The 11,294-nt window shown below is 44.9% G+C and overlaps 1 protein-coding gene across 2 annotated transcripts; it reads right to left on the bottom strand.

Moving 5' to 3' along the window:
* Positions 1–276: 276 nt before the first annotated feature.
* LOC133913128 (uncharacterized) lies at positions 277–3,437 on the bottom strand. 2 transcript variants are annotated; one of them, XM_062356189.1, is made up of 8 exons: positions 3,004–3,437; positions 2,424–2,584; positions 2,206–2,328; positions 1,761–1,877; positions 1,485–1,667; positions 1,244–1,385; positions 893–1,058; positions 277–764 (listed from the first exon to the last, which is right to left on the bottom strand). In XM_062356189.1, exons 1-8 carry the CDS (start codon positions 3,329–3,331, stop codon positions 746–748), a joined length of 1,239 nt encoding a protein of 412 aa, XP_062212173.1. In that variant the 5' UTR covers positions 3,332–3,437; the 3' UTR covers positions 277–745. The 2 variants fall into 2 exon arrangements, with proteins under 2 accessions (XP_062212173.1, XP_062212172.1); XM_062356188.1 differs by having other exon boundaries at positions 2,424–2,665; positions 3,004–3,436.
* Positions 3,438–11,294: the final 7,857 nt, after the last annotated feature.

Below are 11,294 nucleotides of genomic sequence, written 5' to 3'. Positions count from 1 at the left end.
ACTGATCATATAAGAAACTATACGTGACAATATCATAAATGTTTTTCTAAACATAGTCTGTGTCTCTACGATAGAAACATACAAATTTATAAAAAAAAATCGTATGTGAGTTTAAGCACACCCAGACGGTAATTTTGTTACAGACATGTATGTCTTAGCAACCGTCTGAGGATATTTTATCAGTGATAGATTATAAAAAAACTTCTGTGACACTCTTTTCACTGATTTTGTGGTATTGACAGTATGTCCAGAATTTATGACTACAACCCAAAGGAGTCAAAATAATACGTTATACCTACTTGTTATTTAATACTATACAATCAAAGGTATGCTCAGATCAGTAGTATACAATCATCTAGTTGTGTACATATATTTACATGAAATCTACACAATGCTAACACTGTGGATCCCAAAATTTACTAAGTTATCTCATTTAACACATGTAGATGCGTGATTTCATCTAGGCGGGCCGTGGACCTCTGAGTTTCCAGCTAGCAATGCCTCATTTTCTATTATGCGTGAGGCATTCTAGCACATAGCTTGCACAATCATCAGAGGCAAAATAGAAATCCAACCACAAGTAAGCTCCAAAATACGGGAACAGCGAGCATTCTCTATACTGAGAGCACCCCTATATTGGTGAGCCAAGAAACGATGCCTCGGAACAAAATAGGTCGATGTTATATCTATAGAGTGTTATTCTGAGCTTGTCATCGCAGGATTCCTTGCTTGCCTTGGTGTTGGGCTACATTGTTTTGTTCTTCCTATGTTGCAGAAAATAAATAATTTAACAAAAGTAAATGCAAAGACTATCAGTAAAAAAATGGAGATGCCAAAAAGATTGGAGAAGGACAAATGGAGAAGTAATTTACAGCCAATAGATAGAAGTTACCTTTGTAATTGGCTTCTTATGATCTTCCTGGAATCGACTGGGATAGCAGATAAAGATAAGTAGTCTTGTTGTTTCACTGGGGTTTTCAAAGCATTGCTGCTGTGCTGTTCGACTTTCCTGGACTTCTCAGGAGCTGACCCAAATAGCTGAACAGTTAAACTGCCACCTGATGAAAAGGATGGTAAGAGTGTACTCAATTAGCTCGAAGAACTACTTAATTCAAGTCCTTCATTCAATATGATCACTTTTTAAGCACAGGTAGAATACCAACATCTCGATCAAGGTATTGCGTATTTGAAAATGAAATGCAAGTGCAAAGGCAAAGAACTAAGCAAAGGAACATAAGCTTACATAATACAAGAGCAGCTCCAATCCATGCAGCATTGTCCCATCTTTCACCGAGGAGGAACCAAGCAAAAGCAGCTCCCCAAACTGGTTCCAACCCATAAACAATAGCAGTTTCAGTTGCTGAAACATCACCCATCGCTACCATCTGCACAAAGAGATGGATATACTCTGCATGCTTAAACTAAGCGAGCCTTAAACATGAAGAGCCCTAAAACTACTAGAACGATCAAAGAAATATACTAACTTCTGCCCACATGCATGACACCGTAGAGAAAACTCCAGTGTACAATGCTGGTATCCAAGGAAATGAAGCTGCTGTGTCCCAAAGCATACCAAAAGTCCATGATCCAAAGCTGGATTCACTGGCATCAACATAGCCATCTTCGAACATAAACCAGAGAATCGAGGAGAAGGCCACCACAAGGACCTGGTTGTTAGAGGATTTGTGAGATTATGTTTGTATTGGGTAAGAGTTAATAGCAGTATATATATTGGGTACGGGAGACTCGATGTACACAACCTCGAGGCTAAGGAGAGCTAAAAACTTCTTTTTGTCAGTACTTCTTGATATTTGCTCCGTTCTGAGCATATGGATCCCAAAAAATAAGGCACTGAAGAAGTTCAGCACATCACCAACCTTTGAAAACAATAAGACGGGTTCATAATATCAATATCATTAAGCATATCCAAATCCTTGAAAAATGAAATCTATTCAATTTGAGGAAATAACAGTTTTTTCGTATATTTTGAAGTCAGTTCATGATCGTTTTTGCAAGAAGATTCGCTGAGAGTGCGACTATTATTGCATAAAAAAAACTCTTGATAACATCAATCAGGAAAGCAAGAAATTGTGCCAGAGATCTTTAACCATTCTGTAAGATCCTGAAATGCTATTATGACAGCAGCCAAATAAACTACTCCCTGTGTAGTAACCACCAGTACAAAAACAGAAGTTAATTACTTACACAGGGAGGAGAGCCGCCACATTCCAGTAGGCCAATCCCTACTAGTGACACGATGGCTCCAAACCAAGTGAGCTTGGGGATCGAGGCGCCAAGAATGCCATCAATTAGAGGCACAACTATCACCTGTTCACAGTAGATATTCATTACTTGTCAGTTATAGTGATTTCAGCATCACAACCAAAATTCAGAATGAACTTGGCGTGAAACAAGATGCCGACCGTGAAGGCTGTGATGAAGGATGCTCGCCCAGCATCAGATGAGAGCAATCCAATTGCTTGAGCAAGGTAAGCTAAGCTAACCCAGACTCCCAGCTCCAATCCTGCCGTACGTACGCGGCGATCTCCAAACGCGCGTGCCGCGAATGGTATGAAGGGGATGGCTGCAACAACGAAGCGAACCATGTTGAAGACTGCAGGCTCTGTCAGGGCCTCAACCTCTTTCAAAACTGGAATATCACTTGCTGGCGAAAAAAAAATGGAACAGTAATTTGTCAAAGCGCCAGATTTTACTATTAACATCAATGTCAATTCACAACGAATTGTCGAAATAAAGTAATTACAGTGGCGCGACAAATTTTGGCATGAAGAGTAATCTTGAAATCGGTATGCAGTGAGAACTGGAAGCTAAGGATCCATTTGTTGAATGATCCCAATCAACGGATCCATCTTCATTATGCTCATTCACGATGACACATAGGCCGCCGTTCTTGAACACCGCAGCAATCGAACCAAATAGAGTAGAGCTCGAGGCTGAGCATATACGAAGTGGGGCGAGTGAGATCAGGAAAGATCGGCACACCATAGATGACGGTGAGGGCGTTGAGGATGATGATGCTGCGGGTCTTCTTGGACGCGAACAGGATCCGCCTCCACACCGGCCGGCCGCGGGCCCGCTTCTTCCTCACGCCCTTCTCCTTCCCCCCTTCCACCTCCTTCTTGACCTCCTCCCCGCCGGCGCCCTCCAGCGCCGCGCAACGGGGCGCCACGAGGACCCTCGCCCGGCGCACGGAAACGCCCAGGCGAGGTGCCACGACGGCGAGCATCGCGCGGCAGGAGAAGCTCGCCGCTGCCGTGCCCCCCGGCTGCAGCGGCAGCGCCCACGACGCGGACGCGACGGAAGAAGCCATGCTGGTACTGAATGCTGCTACAGGGGAGCGAGCAGGCAGTGGTGCCACTTGTCTAGTGCTGGGAGCTGGGAGGAGAAGAATAAGATAAAATTCGCCGGAGGAGGGATTCAATATCGGAAATGCTTGACTACATACGGAGTACTTCCGAGCCATCGGACGTTTTCATAACGTCTGAAAATATTACTTATTTAAGTTAATTTATGTTTGTTTGAATCTCCAATATTTCAGACATTTAAATTTAAATTTTCAAAAATTATGAAAATTTATTGTCTTAGTTATTTTCATATGTTTCATTTCGAAATCTCTTGTATACAGATTTATATCTAAAAATATTATCTATTTAAGTTAATTTCTATTTTTTACATCTATAATGTTTCATATATTTTAAATTTAATGTTTCAGACGTTATAAAAATTTATTGTTATAGTTATTTTCAAATGTTGCATCTAATTCTACATTATATATGTTTGCCTGAAAATATTGCGTACAATGTGACGAGATGTTGCGGTAGAAATTTTTCTCTTGAAATCGGATATATAAAATAAGTTATTTTGACGTATTTTTTTAGTTACAAACGTTAACATCAGGTGTTATAAATATTATTTTTGATGTTGTGACGGAAGGACGGAACGTCCGATAGAAAATTTTCTATTTGACGTCCGGGCGCAGGGGCCATTCAATATTTCAATCGCTGTGTAGTCGTGGAAAATTTGGAACTTTTTTTTAGGACAACGGAAATGTGGAACTCGTGCGCGCCGTGGGGTTGGGTGGTGGTGAGGGCGCGGGGCGAGGCCAGATCTTTGGAGCCTTGCAGCGTTTCGGGTATGGTTCCTAACGAAAACGCTCGCGTCGTGTCGTGTGGGTGGGTGGTTGACAGGTCCGCTTGGTTCCGACGAGGTCAAACAGTCGTCGTGGCCGCAAAACCGAAGTAGCGCCTCCGAGCTAGTGGGCGGAGCTAGTCCTCCGAGTCTTCGATGTGTGTGTGTGGATAGGGATGGAAACGGATTGATTATGTATGTAATTGAATTTGGATAGTATGATTTATTATATTTTAATTTAATGTGAATACAGATTTGAATATCTTTGAATATAAATACAAATCGGATAGTTCGAATACGAATCCATATTCGGATATCTACTCGATCTTCGAAATTTAGGTCAAAAATTTAAATTTTGGAAAAAAAATTGACTGAAATTTGATAAAATTCGACTGAAATTTGTTCTAATTTGATTGGGCCGGAATTTTAGAAATTTTGTTCAAAATTCATGTTGGAAATTTAAATTTTTGATCAAATTTAACTGAAATTTGATGAAATTTGACTGAAATTTGTTCCAATTTGATTGGGTTGGAATTTCGTTCATATCTAAAATTTCTAAAACTTTAGCAAAATTTGATTCCCTAGTTGGCGGATACGGATACGAATCGGATATATCTCGAATTCGGATATCCACATTTGAATCCGAATCTCAAAAACGAATTCGGATATATCCATTTTAGTATCCATTTCAAAAACGAATACGGATATGAATATCCATATTCATAATTTAACGGATACGGAATCGGATAATTCGGATTTTCTGCCATCCATTTCCACCCCTAGTGGAGCTCTCCTCTTGCTGTAGCGAGCTGGTGGCTTGCTCTACCATAGTTTTCATGTGGTGAGTTCTGACTTATTAGAGATGGCAGTTACATCTGTAGATTCGGATCATTAGGTTCTGTATTTGATAGATGTTGGTTTGGATCTTAAATCTTGTCTATGGGTCTGATGAGTCGGTACCTGGCTTATAGCGAGTGTAGCTGCGGGTTTCATATTTTCTTCGTAGATAACCTGTGAGCACATGAGACAGCCTAACTTCTCTATCTATCAACCGATCCTACTCAGCCCATAAGCAGATGGCTAACCCATGAACACCTCATCGAACGTCACCGATCTAGACCTTATCCTTATCCATCTGCTCTCCACTACACTCTGCTTATCCACTACTTTGCGCTCTCACACGTCAAAACACCGCCAGCCCCCTCCGTGACCACGTCCGTGTTGTCAATCCCCTTTACGACCCCATACGCGCCGCCCCTCAATGCACCATGTTTGTGTTGGCAACCCGCCCCTCTACACCGCCCCTCCGTCAGCGCATCGCCCCCTCTGCGCCAACCCTTCACACCAGCAAGCTGCCCCCCTCCACCCTTCGTGTCGCCCTTCTGCATCGCGCTCCGTAGAGATGGTCTCACACCGGGATGTGCGTCGTGCGGTTCCAAGCAGCCACGGCCTCGCCATCATGGATCGCACTAGGTCTGAGCAGCTGTGGAGGGCTCCCTATGGCTGCGCAGTGGCAGCTGCTGCCCCCACCTATGTTGATGCTTAAGCACAGACTGTGCGTGCGTGCCCGATGAGTCAAGTGTGGTGGATAACTTCCGGCCTGAAGGGCAACAAAACTCGATGGGTGCCCTGCAGGTGCGGGTTCAAATTTTATTTTTCACCGTTTAGTATTTCGGAGTCGAGTTAGTTTAAAGCGTTGACCCTTGTCATCCGTATGGTCGATTATCTTCCAACGACGGCATTCATGTGCTATTGCCAATTTGTCCACGGTTGCACAAAGTGCGAGCTGTATGTGGACCGTCTGGGTTATCGCTAGTCAGGTGCTGGCGTGGCGATACATTAGAGAATTATTCGCACCAAACCATATCGAAATGAGCACGGGCGTGCTAGGCACAAGAGCAGTTACGCCCCTGCTCTGGCTCCGGGGGCTACGGGTTGAGCGAAACTCGTCGCTCAAACCACCCGAGCTCGTGATGGAGTTTATTTTATTTTTATATTTTTTATTAAAAAAATTAAATAAATAGATTCCCCGCAGAAGAAATTGCAAAACTAGACGCCTGCAGCCCTCTCAGGGGTAACCGCCCCCTGAGAGGGCGGGAGGCCTAACCGCCCCCTCAGAGGGCGAGTACGGCCTGCCCGCCCGAGCCGTCTCCCTTACCGCCCCCTGAGGGGGCGGGTAGGGGTCCTTACCGCTCTCTCAGGGGGCGGTAAGGGGCCTTCCCGCCTGTCACACTCAGCTGCCCCCCCCCCCCCACCCGGTCTCTCCTATAAAAGGAGCTAAAATTAGCCCAAAATGTCATTTTATTCAGAAAAAAGAAAAAGTTGAGAAGAGGGAGGAGAAGAGAGAAGAGGAGAGGGGAGGAAGAGAGCTCGGCGAAGCCCTGCTGCATTTGAGCTGCGGATTGAAGATTAATTTTAGGTAAGTCTTTTTTTTCCTTTTATTGTTGTTAATTAGTGCAGTAGTAGTATATGACCTAGTGTTTAGAAAATTATAAAATTTACTTGGAAAATTGTACGATAGCAGTGAAATGTAGAATATTATTTTTAGTATATTATTTTTACTATATTAGGGTTGTAATGTGCGATGTAGGAGATAGCAGTATATGATAATTTGCGAACCTAAGATGTAGTATTTAGAAATTATTTTATCCGATAATTAGAAATATAGTTTATCGTCTTAACATTGGTTATATTTGCGGGTGTTTTCAGGGATGGCAGATAAATTAATTTTTCAGATATATTATGGTGGGGATGAAATTAGGTACGGTCTTAACGGTGTAGATCTGTCTGGATTTCGTCATGTCATGAAGGGTCTTAGTAAAGCTAATGAGAGGACCATTTTGGGTCTGTGCAAATGGCTCATGCGGTTTTTCCAACTGGATCCGCAGCAACATGAGCTGAAGTTGAAAGCTGTCCTCAGCTGTGCTAGTCATGGATATTTTGGTGAGCTTGTTCCCATCGAAGCCACATCAACTTGGAGGCAGTATATAGATATATGTTATGAACGTGGCCTGTCACTGGTTTTATTAGCTAAGGCGTACCTGAAAGATCAAACTGAGGTGAACTCTGCGGAAGCAGTAGCAGGACCAAGTGAGGTAGTAGAAGATGATTCAGAGGCGGCTAATATCGGGTCCAGGGAGGATGTTGGTGATATTCCAGAGCTGCAACCGATGGGTGTAGCTGATGAAGGGGAGCACATCCCTAGCATCATTGAAGATATGGATTTGGAGGATGAAGAGTTGGAGGAAGGCCTTACCGATGGGGATTCGTCTGACAAGGAGGGTAATGCTCCAGTTCCTGCAGAGTGGAGGGATCATGAATTTTTGAAGCTGGTGGTTAGCGAAGTTGATCGGACACCATGGTAGTACCATGAGAACGAGGTGTCACAGGGTGCTATGTACCCTATAAAGGAGGCAGTTGTTGATGCAGTGAAATTCTGATCATTGTCTCTTCGGAGGCAATTCAAGGTTGTTAAATCCAGTAAAAGGGAGTACGATGTGAAGTGTTTGGTTCCGCAATATCCTTGGCGGGTGCACACATTCAGAGAGAAATGGGTAGACTACTGGCAGTGATCAATAGTTAAGGAACATGATTGTCACATTCAGGAAATAGAGTTCGCCCACCGGAACCTGTCTTCTGCCTTCATTGCAAATGTTATGTACGGGGAGATTTTGGACAACCTAAGGTATGAGCCACGATCAATAATCCGTGCTATTGAGCAAAGGTTCCGGTACACAATAAACTATGCGAAGGCATGAAGGGAGAAACAAAAGGCTATTGAGATGAAGTTCGGAACATATGAAGATTCATATCACAATCTACCTCGTCAATTAGCCACAATTTATGGAAGAAACCCAGGCAGCTATTATGATATCAAGCATTACCCCTCTACTGATGTGGAGTACAGCGGAAAAAGAGTGTTGCAGCGTGCTTTCTTTGCATTCGCTGCAACTATCAAAGCATTTCGATATTGCTGACCCATCATATGCCCAGATGGAATATTCCTGACTGGGAAGTACAAAGGGCAGATATTGTCTGCAATTCGGGTCAACGGTAACAACCAAGTCCTGCCACTAGGGTTTGCTTTCGTGGAGAGTAAGAACGGGGACAACTGGTATTGGTTCCTAGAGCGGGTCAACATGCAATTATTCTTGACCAACCAGATGTGTGTCTCATTCATGATAGACATGCAGGATTGTTGCAGGCTTTGCTGGATATGCAACATGGTAGCGTTCGACGGGGTGTAGCAGCACAGTGGCCCGACCTCAAAAGCAGGTGGTGCATGCGCCATATGGGTGCGAACTTCTACAGATAGTTTAAAAACAAAGAGTTGATGAAGCTTTTCAAAAAAGTTGTGCAGTCAAAACCAGCAACGGAAGTTCAATGCACTATGGGAAAGACTTGATGAACTGACTCTAAAACAAACTGCAGAGGCTGCACCTAACGGTGATGAACCAATAGCTCTCGAACCTCTTCCAACCGATACTCTGCAGATTATAAGGAGATCAGGCTCATCTATTCGGAGCTTCTCACAGTGGATACGTAATGAGCCAAATGAAAAATAGGCTCGGTTGTACGACAGTGGTGGTGCACGGTATGGAGTAATGACTACAAATATTGCAGAGGTTTATAACTGGGTCATGCGAGGAATGAGGTCCCTACCACTAGCTGGAATTGTAGAAGGCATTTGCATGGGACTTGTAAGTACTTTATTGATCGGTATACAGCTGCTAAGATGTAATGGAGGACAATCGTATGCTTTCTGGACGGATGCTATGTGAGTACATGGAGAAGGCCAATAAGAAAGCCCACATGCATCGCGCAAATCAAGAGGGGACTGCGGAGCACAGGTTCAGTGTTATGTGCCGGGATAAGGGTTGGAGGGGGGTAGACGTGAGCGACATGTTCAAGAGTGTGTGCTAAGGAGTAGGACATGCATCTGTAATTGCCAGAAGCCACAATTACTCCACAAACCTTGTACACACATCATAGCTGCGTGTGCGGAACACCATATGCTTCCTAGGCAATATGTTTCAAAGTATTTTATGAAAGATCAAATACTCAACACTTGGAATCATGAGCTGTATGGTTACGATATTGTTGACACTTTTACAAGTAATCCAGGGCCTGTAAGACTATATGTGCCTGATTTGGAAAAGATGAAGAACGCACCTGGCCGAAGACAAACTCGTTGGATTCGCAACGATATGGATAAATCCGAGGCTGGCCCAAGGGTTCAGCGATGCAGTCAGTGCAATGAAATAGGTCACACGTACAAGTATTGTCCCAAAAATGCACCTGGTGATGCACCTATTGTCTAGGTGAGTTTTATGGTGCGTTGTGCTCGTTTTATACCATTTTAATCTTCGTTAATGTTGCATATAGTGATATAGTTAATTTGCATTCAAAGTATATTGTTACTGTCTATATCTAACAATGCATTAATGTACATATCTTTCAAATGCAGATATGGCCGACCCTGCGACCCCCGAGCTTCTAGACCCTGCCGTGGACAAGAAGCATCGCAGCTTCTTATCCGCTGAGCACCAGATGGAGCTAGGAGTGTTTCGACCACGGGGCCCTGGAGAGCTACTCACGATAGACGAGCAATGGAAGCACAGGTACTTCGATAATTTCATACGAAATTGCCATATCACTGATGTAATTCCATATTATTGATATACTGCAATACTTGTAGGTTGGCAGCGGCGGGACTCCTACCGCTTTGCCGGCTGGTCGAGGCCCGATCGACGGAGAACCCTGAGGTTGCGGCGCGTCGTTTCTACTTTGATCGGTCGCTGATAGCAGCCCTGGTCGACCGATGGAGGCTGGAGACACATACGTTCCATCTCCCGTGCGGCGAGATGACCCCGACCTTGCAGTACGTAGCCTACCTCTTAGGCCTTCCTTGCGCGGGAGCTGCGGTTGGGGTCATCGATATGGAGGCTGACTGGATCAACGATATGCATCAGTGCTTTGGCCCGGTGGAGCGGAAGACGGACGCACCCCCCCTACGTGCCTGAGTTCTTGTCCGATGCACGAGGGCCAACGAAGAAGTGGATCCTACAGTTTTAGATTCGGTACAATACAACCTATCATTTACTATTATAGTATGTAGTAATAATCATTTTTGACACCAGTCATATTTGCAGCCGGCGTACATACACCCCCATGCCAACGCATACGCGGTCTCCAGGCATTTAGAGGCCTTTCTGCTTTGGTTGTTTGGGTGGGTTATGTTCACTAGTGGTCAAGGCCACCTGGTTGCGAGGACGCTTGTGCCGTACGCCAGGTTGATAGAGGATGCTGATGGGGAGGTGGTACCATAGTTCAGTTGGGCATCCGATGTCCTTGCCGCGACGTATTGGGCGCTTTGCGACAAGTGCACGAAGAAAGATCCACTAGCCACCTTTGCCGGGTGTCCACTTTTTCTGCAGCTGTGGTCATACGAGCGTTTCGCCATAGGCAGGCCGGTGGTGGACCGCTCCCCGTACCCCGAGGAATGGTATGGCGAGCCGGACGAGGACGTGCCTACTATGGCCTCGATGTGGTGCCGTCGTTAGGTACGTATTTTATATTAACACTTTGCTTCGTGTTATTTTTCACTGTAACAATTTGTAACGATATTTGTCACGCAGCCACACTGGGCGCATGAGCAGCCTCGCAGCGCTTACGAGCATTTTCGTACCCAGTTCTACAGGCTACGTCCGGACGACGTGGTATGGGAGCCTTATAACATCTTGGCCGTGCAAGGGCATGCAGGATTGGGTTTGTCACCGTTGTGTACCCGCAACGAGGATTACTGGCTCACGAAGGCGCCACTTGTCTTCGACATCTACGTCGAAGAGTACTTATCGCACCGCGTCATACGGTAGTTTGGTCATCACCAGGCATTCCCTCTCGTCCACATCAGTACCGTCCCCGTGCAAGTCCACAGGTACATATGCAAAATTACAGTTTTTGTAACCTTCGTTTTACTGTGACTTACATTTACCGTGGTTCAAATGCAGGTACACACGGAAAGGCCAGCTAGCTGGCAATCTCTGTGCAGAGCGCTTGGCCCCTTACGTGGCAACATGGGCCCAAGCGCTACAGGATGTCGTGGAGGAGGCTCGTCCCCACACAGAGCGGAACTTCAACGAGTA

Source organism: Phragmites australis, chromosome 3, assembly GCF_958298935.1.
Source record: "Phragmites australis chromosome 3, lpPhrAust1.1, whole genome shotgun sequence".
In the NCBI taxonomy this organism is placed as follows: domain Eukaryota; kingdom Viridiplantae; phylum Streptophyta; class Magnoliopsida; order Poales; family Poaceae; genus Phragmites; species Phragmites australis.
The sequence above is the reverse complement of the archived record's forward strand: the minus strand, read 5'-3'. Positions and strand labels throughout refer to the sequence as shown.